Source organism: Nuphar pumila, chromosome 3 (genome assembly GCF_984573655.1).
Source record: "Nuphar pumila chromosome 3, dmNupPumi1.hap1.1, whole genome shotgun sequence".
Classification (NCBI taxonomy): domain Eukaryota; kingdom Viridiplantae; phylum Streptophyta; class Magnoliopsida; order Nymphaeales; family Nymphaeaceae; genus Nuphar; species Nuphar pumila.
This window is the reverse complement of record NC_143251.1, coordinates 84,844,887-84,866,848: the sequence shown is the minus strand read 5'-3', so window position 1 is coordinate 84,866,848 and position 21,962 is coordinate 84,844,887. Positions and strand designations below refer to the sequence as shown.

General features: G+C 41.8%; 1 protein-coding gene across 5 annotated transcripts in view; it reads left to right on the top strand.

Moving 5' to 3' along the window:
- The window catches only part of GCN2 (protein kinase family protein), a 225,217-nt gene extending 205,433 nt beyond the window's left edge, over nt 1–19,784 (top strand). For 3 of the 5 annotated variants that reach the window (XM_089999605.1, XM_089999602.1, XM_089999606.1), the window contains 5 exons: nt 4,828–4,904; nt 5,062–5,164; nt 5,539–5,661; nt 18,788–18,924; nt 19,033–19,784. In XM_089999605.1, coding sequence (XP_089855731.1) covers nt 4,828–4,904; nt 5,062–5,164; nt 5,539–5,661; nt 18,788–18,901 — 417 coding nt within the window. In that variant the 3' untranslated portion in view covers nt 18,902–18,924; nt 19,033–19,784. Of the gene's footprint in view, nt 1–4,827; nt 4,905–5,061; nt 5,165–5,538; nt 5,662–18,787; nt 18,925–19,020 lie in introns of all 5 variants that reach the window. The other 2 variants (XM_089999603.1, XM_089999604.1) reach the window with 2 other exon arrangements.
- Nucleotides 19,785–21,962: the final 2,178 nt, after the last annotated feature.

Here is a 21,962-nt window from a genome sequence, read left to right as displayed (position 1 = left end):
TTAATATTATTAGTGTTTATGCACCTCAAGTAGGTTTAGATGATTCCATTAAGCATCAATTTTGGGACGATTTAGATGGAGTAGTACAAGAGACATCTTATGGAGAAAAGCTTTTCATCGGCGGTGACCTTAATGGACATGTAGGCATTAGTAGGGATGGATTTGAGAATATCCATGGAGGCTATGGTATAGGAGAAAGAAATGAAAGTGGAGAAAGGATTTTAGATTTTTGTTTGTCCTATGATATGATCTTAGCAAACACTTGGTTTAGGAAGAGGGAGTCTCACCTAGTAACATTTAAAAGTGGGGTTAATACGAGTCAAATAGATTTTTTCCTACTTAGAAAGAGAGATAGGGGTTGTTGCATCGATTGTAAGGTTATACCAGGAGAAAGTGTAGCTACACAACATAGAGTCTTAATTTTAGATCTTAGAATTAGACAATGCCGCAAAAGGGATAGACATAGGATAGATCCTAGAATTAAGTGGTGGACACTGAAAGGAGCTAAACAAGGAATGTTTGTAGAGCAGGTAGTTAAGGAAGTTGATTGGTGTCTCGAGGAGGATTCAGAATCAATGTGGAATAAGATAGCGGGTGGTATGAGAAAAGTAGCTAAGGAGGTATTGGGTGAGTCTAAAGGCGGTGCACCACTAGGTAAGGATACATCATGGTGGAACGAGGATGTCAAATTAGCTATTAAGGTTAAAAGAGAGTGTTATAGAAATCTAAGTAAGAGTCGTGATAATGAGAATTTGGAGAAGTATATGATAGCAAAGAAGGAAGCTAAAAAAGTTGTTCGAAACGCGAGGGCTAAGGTATATAAGGAGGTTTATGACAAGTTGGATACCAAAGAAGGCGAGAAGGATATTTATAGGCTTGCAAAGATGAGAGATAGGAAATCGAAGGATTTGGGTATGGTTAGATGTATCAAAGATGAAACGCAAAGGGTTTTAGTCAAAGATGAGGAGATTAAGGAAAGATGGAAAGATTATTTTGATAAGCTATTTAATGATAGTCATGCTCAAGATCTTGGAGACTTCTCCATTCCTTTTCATGAGATAAATCGTGACTTCATGCGCAAGATTCAAAAGAAAGAAATTGCAGAGGCTTTGAAGAAAATGAAATCAAGAAGGGCAGTTGGCCCAGATGGTATACCTATCGAGGCTTGGAAATGCTTGGGAGAGAAAGGTTTAGAATGGTTGACAAATCTTTTTAACTTGATTTGGCGAACAAATAAGATGCCTAATGAGTGGAGGAAGAGTACTTTGGTGCCTTTATATAAGAATAAGGGTGATATACAAGATTGCACAAACTATCGTGGTATAAAACTCATGAGTCATACTATGAAACTTTGGGAGAGGGTGATTGAGTCTAGGTTGAGGAAGGTTGTCATGATATCGGAGAATCAATTTGGTTTTATGCCTGGAAGATCAACTATGGAAGCTATACATCTTCTTAGACAACTTATTGAAAGATATAGAGAGAGGAACAAAGATTTGCATATGGTTTTTATTGATTTAGAGAAGGCATACGATAGAGTACCTAGGGACGTTCTCTGGTGGACAATGATGAAGAAAGGTGTTTCTCTCAAGTACATTAGTATAATTAAAGATATGTATGAAGGAGTAGTAACCAATGTCCGCACTTGTGGAGGGGTGACAACCAATTTTCCGATAACGGTTGGGTTACATCAAGGATCTGCTTTAAGCCCTTTCCTATTTGCGATAGTGATGGATGAGCTTACGAGATCAATCCAAGAAAATGTACCGTGGTGTATGTTGTTTGCTGATGATATTGTTTTGATTGATGAGTCTAGAACTGGGGTTAATGCTAAGTTAGAATTATGGAGACAGACATTGGAAGCTAGAGGTTTTAAGTTGAGTAAGAGTAAGACTGAATATATGGAATGTCGGTTTAGTAAGCAACGAAGTAGTGATGGGAGTGTAGTGAAGCTTGGTGAGCAAGATATACCGGTGAATGATTATTTCAAATATTTGGGATCCATCATTCAAAAGTATGGAGAAATTGATGGAGATGTAAATCATAGGATAAAGGTTGGGTGGATGAAATGGAAAAGTGCTACTGGAGTGCTGTGCGATCGTAGAATGCCATTGCGGTTGAAGGGAAAGTTTTATAGGACGACTATTAGACCCGCTTTACTATATGGTACGGAATGTTGGGCTGCCAAGAGACATCATATTCAAAAAATGAGTGTAGCTGAGATGCGGATGCTTAGATGGATGTGTGGAAATACAATAAAAGATAAGATTCGGAACGAAGAGATACGTAAGAAGGTAGGTGTTGCACCAATTGAAAATAAGATGCGAGAGAATCGTTTACGGTGGTTTGGACATATTCGGCGAAGGCCTAATGATGCTCCAGTTAGAAGGTTGGAGAAATGGGAAAATATATTAGTTAAAAGAGGTCGGGGTAGGCCTAGGAAGACTTGGATGGAGATGATAGGAAAGGATATGAATGCGTTGAACCTCACCGAGGACATGGCGTTGGATAGAAATGATTGGAGGAAAAGGATTCATGTGGAAGACCCAAAATGAATTTCTTTTTTGGTTCATATCGCTGACCCCAATTGTTTTGGGATGAAGGCGTAGTTGTTGTTGTTGTTGTTGTTGTATATTTTCCTGAAAAGATGTTTTCACAAAAAAAGACATTCATCCATTCAAATCATTTGCATCATGAAATCACCTGCATCTCTCAAGCTTTTTCTCAAGAAAAATTTCATTCCATGGAAATCGATTCCTCAAGAAACTCTGAAAATTTTCAAAGTTGGATTTCCCAAGTCAAGTTTTTCTCGATTTTCCCTTGAAAATGTTCTTTTTCTTAAGATTTATTTTCAAAAGAAGTTTCTCATCATTCTCAAGAATCAATATCGACTTTCAAATATTTCAAGGCTGAGATTCTCAGGATTTCAATTTCCTGAGTTTTGATTTTCCTTCTCCAAAGAGTTTTCCAATGAATTTCAATCATTTTCCAAAGAAAATTTTCAAAGTTAGAGTTCTCCTGATAAGCATTTTCTCTTTAAGTGTTTGCCCTTTTCTCAAGAATTTTCTCTATTTTCCCAAGATTCTCATTACTTCATGATTTTCCCAAATCTTTATAAACCTTCTTATGATTTTCAAATCCTTTTATCTGAGTTTCCTGAGAAATTGATTTTCATCTTTTGCCTTAGAAACATTTTTCAACTCCAAAACATTTTTCAAGCATACATCATGTTTTCCAACTTGCATTTTACAAAATTTCATAACACATGCCTGAATTCTCTGTGCATTTAGGATAGAATACGATTTTGATAATTTAGCTAAGTCAAGCATACATTTGATCCTTGGTTCGATTACTCCTGTTAAAGGCGGCAGGAACGGTCGAACCTCGTATCGACAAGTCGAACCCCATCTTATGGATTTTCCCGCTATTTTCAAAAAACGGAGGCGAGTATTTCAAAACAATTTTCAAAATCTGGTCAAGTTTGACTCGCAGAAGGTTTCCCCTCTCTCCCGCAGGGAAGGGAAAATTTTTTGCGACGATAACAACTCTGCCCCTGCCCTGCGATTTAAGGCAGCAAGGAGGGGGTTTTGCCCCTCCCTTGCGATTGAGGGAGGCAGGGAGGTGGCTCATCCCCTCCCTGCGCAAACAGAGAAGTGAGGGAGAGAGAGACAGAAGGAAAAGCAGAAGAAGAACGAGGGGAGCGTACCTGGAGGTTGCCAGAAGAAGCTCGCCGGAAAGGAGCCTACCGGAGGAAGGGGGCTCATCGGTGGCCGCTACTCGGCAGACGCGAGGAGAGGGGCGGGGGGGGGGGCGTCGGGTAGAGAGCGAGAGCGAGAGGGGAAAGGGGGTTTCTATTTGAAACCCCTCCCTTGCCTCGCTGTCTTTAGAAAGCACGAGAGAGGCGGTGGCCTCAGGTTGGGTTCGGATCCAAGTTTTTTTTTTGTGGGTTTTACACATCCTGCAGTCGAGTTTACGAAGGGGGAGATCGATGGAGAAGAAAAGATGGCTGATGGTTGTTTGATGGGATTCTCGACCGTCGGTCAATGTAGGTAATTGACGTAGTCACACCAAATCTGATTTGAAGCTCCAAAAGAGTGTACCTGCAACGATTAAACACAAAATACAACAAGAAGAAAAAAAGAAAAAAGAAGATTTATAAGAGAATCATGGAAAAAAACGAAAAAGAAAAAGAAAACAAGAGAAAAATATGAAGAATAAGAAGAAAACGTGAAGAAGAAGATGAGAGAAGAAAGACATGGCTTCCATGGCTGCTGGATGAGTTTAGGGTTGCTGTAACTTTCTTTTTATATGAAAAAATTTCATCTATTTCCTAAAACAGTCCTTAGTTCAAGCTATTTTCAAGATCCACCTTCAACTTTTTAAAAATTGTAATTTACCTCTAGGTACCATCTTTGAGGATGATTCAGACTTTTCTCACCTTGGATCTTGGATGGGTTTGAGTATGGATCTAATCCAAGGTCAATGGTGAAGGCTTTGGATCAGATCTAGATCCAAATTTTCTCAAAAACCGAACCCATTACCTTGAAGTTGCTCTCTCTCTCTCATTTTAACTCAGTTTCGAGCAAAATTTGAACCAAAGCCTCTTTGCACCTAAAACATCACAAACATGAATAATTAAGCTATAAAACCACATAAATGCATGAATGTGTGATAAAATGATATGCATTTCATGCATTATCAACCACCAAAAACCAAGTTGGCTGACATGTGTAGGTTGTACGTTGGTCTACAGTTTCAAAAGCTTCAGTAAATAATTCTTGATAAGAGCCCTTGATGTAATTTCTAACACTTGTAATTTTTCTTCAGAAATCTTGCCCTCCAGGTGCTGTTGGTATGAGCATTGCTTTGGAGAAAATTGTTCATCTTCTGACTTCATCTGATAGGTTTTAAGTTTTTCCCTATTTCTCTCTATTCCTTATTGCTTTTTGGTTAAGAAAACTGATCTCTCTCTCTTTATATATATATATATATATATATATATATATATATATATATTCCAAAGACTGATCTGTGCCCTACTTTTGCCTTTCCTAACTGCAGAAATGAAACAAACATCAGTGTTCTTGTTTGCTCAAAGGGGGGAGGTGGGTTGCTAGAGGAGCGTATTAAACTGGTTGCTGAGTTGTGGGAAGCAAATATCAAGGCGAGTTCCAAACTCTTCTCTTTTCTTTCTTTCTTTTTTTATCACAGGAAAGTTCTGTGGCTTTTTCAATCAAATAAATATCTTGTCTGAACCTTTGATCCAATTGTCAATGTAGACTGTGTATTGCTTGCAGACACAGTCCAAGTTGGAGAGTCCACTAAACTCATCCTGCTCATAATTTCTGTTTGATAAAAACTTCCTATTTTTAGACTCTGCAGTTCCTTTATTCCGTTATCTATGATTTGCAATTTCGGTGCTTCTCCTAGTCTATACATCCTCTTCTTTAAGTTTACATATGAAACAAGTATGGCAGTTTACCATCTCACTCTCTCTGACATGAAAATATTGTTTTCTAATCAACATCTCTTCTACAGGCAGAGCTTGTCTCTGTTCCAGATCCCAGCCTCACAGAGCAGTATGAATATGCAAATAACCATGACATTAAGTGGCTAGTCATTTTAACTGAATCTGGCCTGTCACAAACTGTCTCGGTTAAGGTACAGTGAATTTGTATAAACGATTTCTCTGGTTTCTGGATATGTTTGCATTAAATTCTTGACCAAATATCCATCAATGTTAATTTCTTATTCCCTCATTTTTTATACACTGATTACATGGAATGGACTTTAATGCATAGAAGTTTCTAGGTGGTTGTGGCATCTTATCTTTTTTATCAGATGAATGAATATGGTTGTTGTTGCATACATAGGCACGTTAATGGACTTCAACAACTCAGACAGTCTGTGTAACGCCCCAAATTTCAAACTTGCGAACCTTTTCAGAAAAACAGGCAAGAGACTAGATATATCTCTTTCCTTCAGAGTTTGTTTATGAAATCAGCGGAAGATTTGTCTTTGATAAATCATAAGGCAAGCTGACAACTTTGGGCACGTTAGCTAAAAGAACCAAAACTCACAAGATTCGGATATCCTAAGGGAAATCCGATACAAACCCAAGCATCCAGGACGCGAGCTAAGAGCAGGAAGAAGAAGTCTTGAAGCCATCTTGCAATCGCGCCATCGCCCGTAGTGTACATAATCATCAACTGTACCCATAGAATGGGTTAGTTTCGCGAAAAACTAGTAGGTGCACAAGAGAGACTACAAAAAACTGAATTACGTACATTTAATTCTGTAGGTTACGCAGTTTAAAGCAGATATGCAGTTAAACAGGTAAGCAATGCAAGCAGGTAAATAGTGCAAACGCGTAAGTAGTACAAGCGAATAAATAGTGCGAGCGAGTAAGCAGTGCAAATGTGTAAGCAGTGCAAATGTGTAAGTAATGCAAACAGTAAGCAGATCAAAGCAAGTAAGCAGTGCAACTGACAAACGCAACATACGATTCAATTGATCGTAGGCTGTGAACCACCACGCAACTAGTTTGTTCTCGTTCCTAGAATGAGATCTCTGCCTCTAATCACCATCAGGACATCGTTTGTCGCCCACTACTTCTAACAAACGCTTTGTCCTGAACAACCTTAATCTATTCTCATCTCTCAAAGTCTTACACAGCTAACTGTCACCGGTTATGACTCACTAAGGCGTTATACTCTCTCAGAAAAGCTCACCATTCCGTAGAAGGTCCAAAACATGATCACTAACTCAAATCGCTAATGATCTGATTCTCACACCTGAGTTGTAACGACCCCAACTCATCCCTTTGAAAAATGCGATTTTTTTTTTCTAAGAGTTGCGGAAAACTTCTCAGAGACCTGGGGTCCCTACAGTTCCAATTTCAGTTGGATAACCACACACACAAATCAACTTACATTTATCATTCATAACCAACCAACTGAACTCTTTTATTAATGAATCAATAAGAGTCATATATTCAATGTTAAAAGTGAAATAACAGCTTGCAGAAAATAAGAACTAAAAGAAAATAACAGTAGAGCCACTCTGTCCGTAAGTGAAGCAATCTGAAGCAAATGTGACCCTCGTGTCTCCTCAGAGCGAGTCAATTTCACTGATCACCTGTATCTGGGAAAACCAATAAAATGAGAGGGTTAGAAATCCGAAGAATTCTGCGTACAGGTTTCCCTAATGAATCAAATAAGAAAAAAAACATAAATAAGACCCATGTAATATTTTGAGGCCACAACCCCTACCGACTAAAGGTAACAGAGAGAGAGAGTGAGGGGCAGGGGCTGGAAACCCCTGCCAGTCGATCAACAACAGGCGGCAGGGGGGGGGGGGGGGCATCACCCCCTGCCAGCCAGTCGGACACAGGCGACGTCACCCCTGCCAGCCTGCCGACTGAAAAAGGAGAAGATGATGGTGCAGGGAGGGGGCTCGGCCCCTCCCCTGACCAAAAGAGGCAGCAGGGAGGGCTCGACCCTTCCCTGCCGACAAAGGTAACAGGGAGCAAGGAGGAGGGGCTTGACCCCTCCCCTGACGTAACAGAAGCAGGGAGGGGTCGTGCCCCTCCCCTGCCGAACAGAGAGGAGGGGAGCGAGCCCCTCCTCTGCCATAACAGGAGGCAGGGAGGGCTCGACCCCTCCCCTGCCTTGACAGAGGAAACAGAGAGGAGGGGAGGCGAGCCCCTCCTCTGCCGTAACAGGAGGCAGGGAGGTCTCAGCCCCTCCTATGCCTTGACAGAGCAAATTGGCAGGGGCTTTTTCCCCTGTCAGTCGACGAAGGGAGGCGAAAAGCAAAAAAAAAGGGAAAAATGTAGGAGGCGGCGTACCAGGGGTCGCCGGCGTACCAGGGGTCGCCGGCGTCGGCCACAGCGATGGCGGCAGAGGGCTCCAAGCTGGCTCGTTGGAGAAGGGTGGTCGCCCTTGGCGGCAACCGACGAGCAAGAGAGAGAGCTGGTGGTCGCCGGCAGCGGCGACGTCGGAGGGGGGTCGTAGGTGGCGGCGACTTGGCAGGGGTCTCCAGAGGGTGCAGAGACGAGAGAGTCGATCGGGGGAGAGAGACCGAGAGACGAGAGGGGGAAGGAGATTTCAAGAACCTCCCCCCCTCAGTCGCTGCGTGCTTTTAAAAGCACGCAGCCGACTGATTTACCCGGGTCGGATCCGGCCTGGATCAAGTTTTTTTTTTTGGTGTGTCGGGTCATTACAGTCTGACAAATCCTTCACACATGAATTGTTGTCAGGAAACTTTTTGCTGCTTATCACGTTTAGAGGTGTGCTTAATTCTGAAATAAAATAAAGACCCTAAAAAAGATGGCATGCATTTTATATCCCTAGTTGGTGGTGTGTAAAACCCACGTTAAAATATATATATATATATATATATATATATATATATATATATATATATATATATATATATATATATATTCGGACCCGGGTCGGGTCTGGACCCGACCCTGGCTCATTAGGGTTGTAAAACCCGACGCAAGGGTGAGGGTTTTTAAGAAAACCCTCTCCCCTGTGCGCTGCACCCCGCCCGTGTCGTTCCTCCCCCCCCCCACACCTTCGACTGGATAAGTTAACCCCTTGAGGGTTTTCCCGATTATCGCCTCCCTCGTGCCTTTAAGAGCACGCAAGGGGAGGGGATGCCTCACCTCCCTGCATTCCTCCTTCCCTCCCTCTCGAGTCTCCTCTCTTCCGCTCTCGTTTCCTGTACGCGACAGCACCGACGACGCCGATCCCCTCCCAGGTACGCCCTTCTCTTCTTCTTCTTTTGTTGCCGGAAGGCCGGCAGGAGGCCGTCAGCCCCCTGTCGCGCCTCTCTCTTCTTCTTCTTCTGTTGCTGAAAGGCCGGGAGGAGGCTGTCGGCCCCCTGTCGCGCCTCTCTCTTCTCCTCCTTCCTCGTCTTCTTGTTCTCCCCCCTCTCTCTGTTGGTTCGCTGGGAGGCCGACAGCCTTGCCACGACCTCCCTCTCTCCTCTCTCTCTGTTGGCTCAGCAGGAGGTCAGTGGCTCCTTGCCGCACCCTTACGCTCCCTCTGTGCCTACCAGAAGGGCGATAGGGGACCGCCGACCCCCCTACCGCACCTTCCCTTCTTTTCTTTACGCTGTTGGGAGTCTGGCAGGAGGCCGGTGGTCCCTGTCGTGCTCTCCCTCCCTATTCGTCGCCGTTTTTTCAGGCAGGGGCCAAGGCCCCTGCTATTCGCTGTTCTGTCAGGCAGGGGTCGAGGCCCCTATCGTTTGCTGTTCTGTTAGGCAGGGGCCTCAGCCCCTATCGTTCGTTGTTTTGTCAGGCAGGGGCCGAGACCCCTGCTGTTTGCTTTTTTGTCAGGCAGGGGTCTTGGGCCCCTGTCGTTCAATACTTTCCTGATAAGCAGCGACCTTGACCCCTGCCACTCATCAGATTCTGTACGACAGGGGTCTCAACCCTTGCCACTCATGCTTTCCGGCGACAGGGCAGGCCTTACCACTGCCCTTCTGTTCTTTTTATAACTATGACATAATAGCTTTCACACTCTTGCAGATTTACGCAACGGGTCCCGTTCGTGCTCTGTGGCCTGAGCCCCGTATCATCTACACTCGTAGGCGCACGCAGCTACACAACATCCCGAGGTAGTGGAAAGTCGCACGAGAATTTTGAATGAATGAAATAAAGTATAAGAATTTTGAGATAGAATAATTGATTTTTCATACGTGCTTACATATACAACAATATAACTTGTGATTGCCTGTTTTATGTTTCCTCGTTCCTACTCTTCTAAAAATTCATGCTTGATGTTTGCTATATGGGTAGGCACATTTCTACAATGATTCTTCTTACTGCGTTTCTGTACTTGCTCACTGTTGTAATTGCATTGTAAATGCCTTGTTTGTTATTATATGTTAGATCTTGTTGCCGCCCTCAGGTAAGCCTCGTAGGGTGTGTTGGTGCGTGTATCATATTTTGTGCTTTTCGAAAAGGTGCGAAATTGGGTATATGTGTTAAAATCTCGAGAAGAGGATTGTCCTGGTACAAGGCCGATTTTTTGAGCACGAAATCTTGCTTTTAAAATGTATTTTTCATCTGTGCGTTGCTTAAGGCAACTAAGAGTACCCCGAGCTGGTTACTCGGAGGAAATGATAGGATCCACATCAATCCCAAGACTTGTCTAAAAATTCTTGTTTTATAGTGATTGAGCATTTCAAGTATATTACGGATTCTATGAAATACAGTGATGGGTTATCCTTCGAGAAACCCATAAGTTGCTATCATAACCGGACCTTAAGAAAGGTACGGTATATATATTACGATAAGAAGTATGAGAGGTCGTTGAATACCTCGATGTGTGCAATAAGCACTTTATTGAAATAATGATGTCGCCCTCCACAGGTTAAATGCTTAAAGAGCAATGCATGTCATGTATGAACAAAAGGAATTGCAAGATATTAAATGATTGCCCTCTTATCGTAGTCGTACCTTCAGGCAGGTATGACCGTACTTTTAGACAAGTACGTCACGTTTGTGTTATGATGTTTGGATGATGAGGTTGTGGCAACCTCGAAGCGTGCATATAGCACAATGTTGAGATCACATAAATGGTGACAACTCGCCTTCACAGGCAAGATGCTCGAGTGGGTCTAACAGACCAGAGCATGTAGAATGGGGCGGCGGTTAAGAAACCCCCGTCGTACCCATTTGACCTTCACGGTTTATCAATGGAGATGTTGGATGGTACAAAAATTCTGATGGACAGGTTGTTAACAACCACCCCACAGGCAAAAGACTCGGCTTCCCCAGTCATCGGAATTAGGAGAATTGGGATTACCATAAATTATCCTAAGTGGTAACTCGTAGGTACTTCTGCAAAAGTTGGATGCATCCATGGACCAGGAATGCCTTTGGGGATTTATTCTCTTAGTCACTGACCGTCTCCTTAGGAGCGGACTCAGTCAACCATCCGGGTTAATGAAAAACACCTAACATAATAAACCCCCGGATCGGTCTCGGTTGTTTCTACGTTTCGCGTCTATGCGTACCCACAAGCCAGTTAATATCAGAACTTAAAGAATATTCTTTCATAATAAGTTGTAGATGATTGAGATTTGTACTACTTGAAATGTTGTTGGTATATCTGTTGTAAGACAATAGATTTGTGTATATGTTGCATATGTTGCACCTGCTAGAATAGATTACATATGATACTTGTTGCTTTTAATGTAATAAATTGCTTATCTTATGATTGTCCTGCTTTATTTTATTCTACATTGTCTATTCGTACACCTACTAGTTTGTTATGAAAATGACCCATTTCATGGGCAGGTGATGAGTAGGACTTCACAGGCAGTCGATGGCGCGATGTAACATGGCTCGAGATTTCCCTTCTTTTTGCTGACATCTTGGCTCTGAGTTTTGAGTTTTCTTTAGATTATTGGATAGTGGAAAAATGCACATTTTGTAATAAACTGCATATTTTATTAATAATTTATTATTTTGTTTTCTCACTTCCTTTGTGTAGTTTCATGAGAAATGATGATTTTACTGCTAACGTACCCAGAATTTGGTAACTTGTGCTCCTTTCCAAATTGCTTCTATTGTCTATTTTAAAAGTAAAAACGCTTATCTTGAAAGTTTTTTCGTCAATGTTTTCGAATTCACATGTTGAAATTTGGGGGCGTTACAACTTGGTATCAGAGTCAGATTGGAAAGAGGTGAATCTTGACCATTGAGCATCACATCGCGCTGTAAGTCTTTGATATTTTATAGCATGTTTAAATTAAATTGTATTCTTGCTTCTATTAGTAGCACGGTCCGAAATATGGATTCGTTCGCTGGTCCTAGTGGTAGTCACGGTAGGGGCGCGCGTAGGTTGCGTGGCCGTTCTGTAAGGGGGAGGGGCTCCTTCACGAAAATGGGCAGATAGGGGATGTTCGGGGCTAGTTACTGGGCTAACTTCCCACCCCTACCCACCTTTACAGATGACCAGGGCTTTCCACTACTGGTCGCCTACCAGATACCCTTGGCAACGATGTGGGCTAAAGTTTATGCCCGAGAGGACCCTATGAGGAGTCACCTCCCTTCACCCCTAAGCGCATATTCAAGCACACAGGCAATAGAAGGGAATATCTTAGTTAGTATTCTAACCGTCCCTGAGTGGAGGTAGCACCTGCCAAGTGTTGATGAAGTCTGCGAACTTCTTTATCGTTGCTGAATAAAACATTTTTGGTCAATTCGACCAGATACGGGCATTATGAGTTCACGATCATACCTTTCGGACTTACCAATACCTCCGCAGCTTTCATGGACTTAATGAATAGGGTGTTCAAGCCATTTTTGGACACCTTCGTGATCGTGTTCATCGAAGACATCCTGGTGTACTCTGAAAGTCGGGAACACCTAATTATCGTGTTGGAGACCCGGCGAAAAGAACGTTTGTATGCCAAGTTTTCTAAATGTGAATTCTGGCTCGAAGAAGTTATGTTTTTCGGATACGTTATTTCTAAAAAAGGAGTGTCTGTGGACCCTGCAAAGGTTGATGCTGTACTCAGTTGGCAACAATCGTAGAATGCACGTGATATCAGGAGTTTCCTCGGATTAGCTGGATACTACAGAAGATTTATCCAGGATTTTTTTAAGATTGCATTACCTCTGACGAAGTTGCTGAAGAAAGAGGCTAGATTCGTGTGGGACGAGAAGTGCGATGCGAGTTTTCAGTTATTGAAGGAGCGACTTACCAGTGCTCCTATTTGGGCCTTACCTTCTGGTAAAGGCAGATTCGTGATTTATACTGATGCCTCTGGGTCAGGCTTAGGGGCCGTGCTGATGCAGAATAGGAAAGTGATCGCTTACGCCTCTCGGCAACTCAAAATTCACGAGAAGAACTACCCAACTCATGATTTAGAGTTAGCCGCGGTTGTGTTTACATTGAAGATATGGCGACACTACTTGTATGGGGAGCAGTTCGAGGCATTCACCGATCATAAGAGCCTTAAGTATCTATTTTCGTAGAAGGAATTGAACATGAGACAACGAGCGACGTTGGCTCGAATTGATCAAAGATTACGACTTCACTCTCTCTTACCACCCAGGAAAGGCGAATGTCGTGGCTGACACCCTCAGCCGCAAGACACCTGAAGTTTCGATTAACGCCTTATTTGCTAGATGGGAGTTGGTCGAAGACCTAGCCTCTTGAGAACCTTTCACGATCATGCAAGGTTCAATCGGTTTATCCCATCTTGTTGCTCAACCTGAGCTACTGGCTAGGATCATCAATGGACAAAAGACGGATGCGCGTTACGAGAAGCTAAAGGCTCAAGTGATGCTGGCAGATACACCTTTTTGTCTGAAGGAGGATGAAAGTATATGGCTGAAGGAGCGCCTTTGGGTTTTGGATAACCCAGTCTTGAGGAACGAAATTCTTGCAGAAGCCCATAAGTCTAGGTATACTATTCATCCTGGTGGTACGAAGATGTTCAAGGACCTACAACGGAGTTATTGGTGGAACGGTATAAAGCGAGACGTAGCTGAGTATGTCTCAAAATGTTTGACGTGCCAGCAAATCAAGATCGAGCACCAGAGACCCAGTGGGGTCATGCAGTAGATAGAGATCCCTCTATGAAAGTGAGAAGATATCACCATAGATTTCATAGTCGGTCTACCGAGGACGCAGAGGAAGCATGGCGCCATTTGGATGATCGTCGATAGACTCACCAAGTCTACTCACTTCCAACCTATCCGTCTCAACCAGTCGCTGGATAGCCTGACAGATCTCTATGTTAGAGAGATTGTGAGACTGCATAGTGTTTCGGTCTCGATTATCTCCGATCGTGATCCAAGATTTACTTTGAGGTTTTGAGGGCAACTTCAGTTAGCTTTGGGTACAAAACTGAAGTTCTGTACCGCCTTTCACCCTTAGACTGAAGGGCAGTCTGATCGTATGATTCAAACTCTGGAGGACATGTATGATAGATTGGAAGGGAGAGTGGGATTCCCACCTCAGTCTAGCAGAATTCGCGTATAACAACAATTATCATGCTAGTATCGGGATGGCTCCATATGAAGCTTTGTACGGGAGGCCTTGCCGATTACCTGTCTACTGGGATGAGGTCGGTGAACGAAGGCTGAAGGCACCTATATTTCTGCAACACTATACTCAACAGGTGCAAATGATTCGGGAACGAATCTGTACCGTTCATAGTCGGTGGAAGAGCTATGCAGATAAACGTCGACGAGAGCTTACCTTCGCAATTGGTGAGATGGTTTTTGTTAAGGTATCGCCGACGAAGAGCGTATTTTGGTTCGAGAAAAAGGGAAAGCTAAGTCCTAGATACGTCGAACCGTTCGAGATCTTGGAGCGAATTGGAGAAGCAGCCTATCGCGTGGCGTTACCTCCTTAGTACGCTCAGATCCATAATGTTTTTCATGTGTCCATGCTGAGGAAGTACGTTCACGACCCGTCACACATCATTCATTACGATGATGTGGACATTCGAGGGGACTTAACATTCGAAGAAAGACCAGTGGAGATCGTCGATCGTCGTGACCAAGTATTGAGATCGAAGACCATTTCTTTTGTAAAGGTTCGGTGGCAACATCATGGAATTGACGAATGTACTTGAGAACCGGAGAATGATATCAGAAGAAAATACCCTGACCTGTATTTTGATTCTTGAATGCAATAAATATTTCGCGGATGAAATTCTTTTAAGATGGGTCGAATCTAAAACCCACGTTAAAATAAATATATATATATTCGGACCCGGGTCAGGTTTGGACCCGACCCGGGCTCGTTAGGGTTGTAAAACCCGACGCAAGCATGGGGGTTTTAAGAAAACCCTCTCCCCTCTGCGCCGCACCCCGCCCGTGTCGTTCCTTCCCCCCCTCCCTTCGACTGGATAAGGGAAACCCTTGAGGGTTTCCCTGATTATCGCCTCTCCCCTGCCTTTAAGAGCACGCAAGGGAAGGGGATACCTCACCTCCCTGCGTTCCTCCTTCCCACCCTCTTAAGTCAACTCTCTTCCGCTCTTGTTCCTTGCGCGCGACAGCACCGACGATGTCGGCCGATGTCGTCGATCCCCTCCCAGGTACGCCCTTCTCTTCTTCTTCTGTTGCCGGAAGGCCGACAAGAGGACGTCGGCCACCTGCTGCGCCTCCCCCTTCTCCTCTACCGTCTTCTTGTTCTCCCCCCTCTCTCTGTTGGCTCGTCGGGAGACTGATAGGAGGCCCACGGCCCTGCCGCGCACTCCCTCTCTCCTCTCTCTCTGTTGGCTTGCCGAGAGGCTGGTAGGAGGCCCACGACCCTGTCGCGCCCTCCCTCTCTCCTATCTCTCTGTTGGCTCGTCGGGAGGCTGGCAGGAGGCCCACGGTCCTGTCGTGCCCTCCCGCTCTCCTCTCTCTCTGTTGGCTCAGCAAGAGGTCGGCGGCTCCTTGCCGCGCCCTCCCGCTCCCTCTGTGCCTACCAAAAGGGCGACAGGGGACCGACGACCCCCCCTGTCGCACCTTCCACCCTTCTTTTCTTTGCGCTGTCAGGAGGCTGGTAGGAGGCCGGCGGTCCCTGTCGTGCTCTCCTTCCCTATTCATCGTTGTTTTGTGAGGCAGGGGCCGAGGCCCCTGCCATTTACTGTTTTTTCAGGTAGGGGCCGAGGCCCCTGCCATTCGTTTTTTTGTCAGGCAGGGGCCGAGGCCCCTGCCGTTTGTTGTTTTGTCAGGCAAGGGTCGAGGCCCTTGCCATTCGCTGTTTTGTCAAGCAGGGGCCGAGGACCTTGTCGTTCGCTGTTCTGTCAGGCAGGGGCCGAGGCTCCTGTTGTTCGTTGTTTTGTCAGGCAGGGGTCTTGGGTCCCTACTGTTCAATACTTTCCTTATAAGCAGGGGCCTTGACCCCTGCCACTCATCAGATTTCGTACGACAGGGGTCTCAACCCTTGCCGCTCATGCTTTCCGCCGACATGGTAGGCCTTACCATTGCCCTTCTGTTCTTTTTACAACTGTGGCATAATAGCTTTCACACTCTTGCAGATTTACGCAACGTGTTCCGTTCGTACTCCGCGGCCCGAGCCTCGTATCATCGAATACTCGTAGGCGCACACAGCTACACAACATCCCAAGGTAGGGGAAAGTCGCATAAGGATTTTGGTTGAATGAAATAAAGTATAAGAATTCTGAGATAGAATAATTGATTTTTCATACATGCTTACATGTAGAACAATATAACTTGTGATTGCCTGTTTTGTATTTCCTCGTTCCTACTCTTCTAAAAATACATGCTTGATGTTTGCTATATGTGTAGGCTCATTTCTACAGTGATTCTTGTTATTGCATTTTTGTACTTGCTCACTGTTGTGATTGCACTGTAAATGCTTTGTTTGTTATTACATGTTAGATCTTGTTGCTGCACTCAGGTAAGCCATGTAGGGTGTGCAGGTGCATCTACCATATTTTGTGCTTTTTGAAAAGGTGCGAATTTGGGTATATGCGCTAAAATCTCGAGAAGAGGATCGTCCTGGTACAAGGCCGACTTATTGAGCACGAAATCTTGCTTTTAAAATGAATTTTTCATTTGTGCGTTGCTAGAGGCAACTAAGAGTACCCCGAGCTGGTTACTCGAAGAAAATGATGGGATCCACAACGATCCCAAGACTTGTCTGAAAATTCCTGTTTTGTAGTGATTGAGCATGCCAAGTATATTACTGATTCTTTGAAATTTGAAAAACTGTGATGGGTTATCCTTCGAGAAACCCATAAGTTGCTATCATAACCGGACCTTAAGAAAGGTACGGTATATATATTACGATAAGAAGTATGAGAGGTCGTTGAATACCTCGATGTGTGCAATAAGCACTTTATTGAAATAATGATGTCGCCCTCCACAGGTTAAATGCTTAAAGAGCAATGCATGTCATGTATGAACAAAAGGAATTGCAAGATATTAAATGATTGCCCTCTTATCGTAGTCGTACCTTCAGGCAGGTATGACCGTACTTTTAGACAAGTACGTCACGTTTGTGTTATGATGTTTGGATGATGAGGTTGTGGCAACCTCGAAGCGTGCATATAGCACAATGTTGAGATCACATAAATGGTGACAACTCGCCTTCACAGGCAAGATGCTCGAGTGGGTCTAACAGACCAGAGCATGTAGAATGGGGCGGCGGTTAAGAAACCCCCGTCGTACCCATTTGACCTTCACGGTTCATCAATGGAGATGATGGATGGTACAAAAATTCTGATGGACAGGTTGTTAACAACCACCCCACAGGCAAAAGACTCGGCTTCCCCAGTCATCGGAATTAGGAGAATTGGGATTACCATAAATTATCCTAAGTGGTAACTCGTAGGTACTTCTGCAAAAGTTGGATGCATCCATGGACCAGGAATGCCTTTGGGGATTTATTCTCTTAGTCACTGACCGTCCTCTTAGGAGCGGACTCAGTCAACCATCCGGGTTAATGAAAAACACCTAACATAATAAACCCCCGGATCGGTCTCGGTTGTTTCTACGTTTCGCGTCTATGCGTACTCACAAGCCAGTTAATATCAGAACTTAAAGAATATTCTTTCATAATAAGTTGTAGATGATTGAGATTTGTACTACTTAAAATGTTGTTGGTATATCTGTTGTAAGACAATAGATTTGTGCATATGTTGCACCTGTTAAAATAGATTACATATTGTACTTGTTGCTTTTAATGTAATAAATTGCTTATCTCATGAATGTCCTGCTTTATTTTATTCTACATTGTCTATTCGTACACCTACTAGTTTGTTATGAAACAGACCCATTTCATGGGCAGGTGATGAGTAGGATTTTACAGGCCGTCGATAGCGCGATGCAACATAGCTCGATATTTTCCTTCTTTCTGCTGGCGTCTTGGCTCTGATTTTTGAGTTTTCTTTAGATTATTGGATAGTGGGAAAATGCACATTTTGTAATAAACTGCAAATTTTATTAATAATTTATTATTTTGTTTCCTCACTTCCTTTGAGTAGTTGTTTCATGAGAAATGATGATTTTACTGCTAACGTACCCAGAATTTGGTAACTTGTGCTTCTTTCCAAATTGCTTTCGTTGTCAATTTTAAAAGTAAAAACTCTTATCTTGAAAGGTTTTTCGTCAATATTTTCGAATTCACAAGTTGAAATTTTGTGGCGTTACATGGTGACTTGCATTCATCCAGTATTCATGCAGCAACATATGGACAAATGGAAGTTTAACTCCTAATAACTTTGTACGAATCTTCTCGTAATTTGATTGATTTATTTCTTCATTTTTTACATACGGAGAAACATGGGATTCTTGGACATGACAGAAAATGAGACCTGATGTAGTTTTAGATCTAATACATGCTTGTATCATAATGCAGAACTCTAGTGTCTCAAATCTTTCATATTCTCTTATTTATCACAAGTTATTTTTGGTCAATTGGTCACATTTTATTTGATGAAAACTACGGGCTTGGTATTCATTATCTTGGCCATGACAGAAAATGAGATCTAATGTACTTTTTAGATCTAATACATGCTTGTATCAAAATGCCAAACTTCTGTCTCAAATCTTTAGTATTCTCTTATATATCACCAGTGTGCTATCTAGGACGATTGTCATCACCTATTATAACTAAGAAACTTAAACATTGGCTACTTGAAAAGCAAGTTAACCTTCTCCTGTGAAAAGCACATGGCAGTTGTTTTTTTTTTCTCTTGATAAATTATGTTGTCTCAACATCAAAGTGCTTGTTCATTTTCTCCAGGCAAAGCTGTCTGACATTGAAACTCTTTTGCGGGTTTATCACTTCAGGTGCGCAATCTTGAACATAAAAAGGAGATGGAGATCAAAAGAGGAGATCTCATCAAGTTCCTCACTGAAGCAAATCAGTTAAGGAGAATCCCCATGTCAAAAGTGCGGAACTAATGTTTCAAGGACCAAATTCTCAGGTAAAATTTCAATTTTCCACTAAATTTTTATTTAACCTTTTGTACACCCGAATTTCATTTTGAGAATCCTTAAAATGAATAAAACAGTTGAAACAGGTATTTTTGTAGGATTTTCATCAGTCTGGATTCTGGAATCATTAAAACCATAGTTCAAAGCATTGTTACCGGAACCTTCTTGCTACATGGGGAAGCTTGCTTCAGAAGCAGGAAACTCGCTTCCTTGAAAGAAGGGGAAGCTTTGGTAAACTCGCTTCCGAAATATGAGAAACCCAATTCTCTTTAGTGGGTAGCCCTCTTCCTTCTCGTTTCTCAAATTGATTCCCTTTCGCTTCCTTAACGTTTCCGTCTCACTTCTTGCTTCTCACTTGCTTCTTCCTTTTTCATATTTAAAAATAATATTTTTTTATAACAATATTTCTGCTCATTTTATACTTGTGTGCGTCATTTCTTATTTGCTTCCGCTCATGCTTCATATTATTTTCTGTGTTTTCTTTTCATTTTTCCTGCACTTGCATAATCACTTCACAACAGTATCTCACTTCCTGCTTCATACTACTTTTTTAACACTCGCTTCCCTGCTTCCGTTTTACGCATCGCTTCTCGTATCCATTTCATTTCTTGGTAACTATGGTTCAAATATGCCTTGTCCTTGTGTTCAGTTGCTGCCTCGTCCTTGTGTTAAGTTGCTGTTGCTGGAAACAAGATTTAAAGACTTGAGAGATTTGAAGTTTGATGTGGATGAAATGAGGTGATTCAGGATTGGCATTTCTCTTCTAGCTCTTACATCTTTATTGAATTGTCTACTTTATTCAACAACTCAATAAGCAAGTTAATTTGAGACAACTCCTTTACATTAAAAATGCATGTTATAATTGTCTCCAGGGTAAGCTGATCACTGTGCCTTAACATATTCCTGATATGTGTTTGGAAATATCACTGCAATCTGAAAAAAGCACGAGTTTTCTTCTTCATATTCTATCACTTATTGGTATCTAGTGTATATGACTTTTTAGTGGTGTGGCTACATCAATCATAGGTTGATTACGTCTCTCTCTCTCTACACATACATAGATAGATACATTGCATATATATGGGTTTATATTTAATACAGTCGATTTTAGGCATAATCTAGTTGGAATCTCATGATGCAAGATGTTCAGCATGCTCGATTTACTGAGAAACGAGATTTGGATCATGTTTTTTCAATGAAAAATATTTTTTTTTACCTAGGAAATTATTGCACATTGTATGCCATTGATTTTTGGGCCGCCCAAAAAACCTGTATGCAGGTAGGATTCTGGTGATCCAAAATCCGGTTCCCACTAAAAATGACTATGTACATCACGTTTATAATGTTAGATGTGGCAAAAAAAAAACAGCAGCACTGTGCTAAGTTGATTGCACATACAATCGATTATAGCAAATCTTTACCCTATTTTAAAAATCATATTTAAAAGTATTTTTTGACAAATCCGACCACACAGATATGATCTTCATGATTAAAAACCTAAGAACTGACTCTTATTATGAACTTTTTTTATACATAGATTGGACTTTTATGATATAGAAAACTTCAAAATTTTCAAACGGTTGATTTTTAGCACATTATAAAATCCTACGTACTCTTCAAAGAAAAATTGCTAAAAGAGCCGGTTCTTACTTTTTTGACCATGGAGATCACATCTGTATGGTCATATTTGCCAAAAAACACTTCGTAAATCGATTTTCAAAAGTGATTTGGATGGTTTTTACTTCCTTTGCTTGGACGGTCCCTATATATATAGCAATTAAATATTTGACAATAATGAAGGTAAGAAACTATTAACTAGATTTTTTTTTTGTATATCAGAACCTACAAATGTCTTGCAAACATATGATTGTGATATGCGAGTAGGTCAAAAAATATTTTCTTATGTTTGGAAAATACAACTGAATGTCCAATCCTTAGCAAACAAACCATGTTGAACACACACACACACACAAACACACACACACACACACACACATATATATATATATATATATATATATATATATATATATAGGAAGGGTGACCATCCATCCAAAGAAAGGTTCAAAATCTACAACCAATGACGATCATAAGGTTTCCCCTTCTCAAATGCTTGAACATCTCATCGATCAGATCTCATATGATTGTTCTTTATAATTTATTTAGTAAGAAATATGCTTTACATGAAGCCTTTACAATATATGGGCATGTTTTTTGAAACGTGAAAAATTGATGGCGCACAATGCATTTAAAACTTTACAATACAAAGTATCGTGGGCCATTGATTTTTAGTGCTTTAAAAAACACATTTAAACATCAAAAATTTATTATCCAAAACATGTCCATCACTAAATGAATGATAAAAGTCCTATATGTAAAGTTTGATCTATAAAAAACTCAATCTTTAGAGAGGTTACATAATCGATTATCATCGATCATAAATTTTAGACCTTTCTTTGCTTGGACGATCCCCTTTTCCACACACACACACACACACACACACACATATATATATATATATATATATATATATATATATATATATATATATATTGTGGGTAAGAAACCCTTAGTTGAAACTTATAGAGAGAGGTTGTTTTGACCTAATCTTACATCGTGGATGTGTTTATCATGGTCCAAATAGTAAGAATCGACCCTTGGATCATAGTTTTTTTATGTGAAAATTTGTTTTTTTAAGGTTTAAAATTTTGGTACAATGTAGGTTGTTGATTTTTCAACCCTTTTAAAATCTGACATATACATTAGAAAATGGTCTTACCTTTGAGCTGCACGTGCCTCCGTCAATAGGGCGTAAGAAGAACCGGTGCCAGAAAAAGGTTAGAAGCAAGACGAAACCGGAGGACAAAGGAAGAGAACAAAGGAGAACCGATTGGGAACGAGAATGAGGGAGAAGAGGCTTGCATTTTTTCAAGAGAGAAAAACGTGTTTCATGGCTGAAAACATACTATTTATACTAAAAAATTAGGTTACCCATTTTTCAGAAAACTCCAATTAATTTTCAAAAATT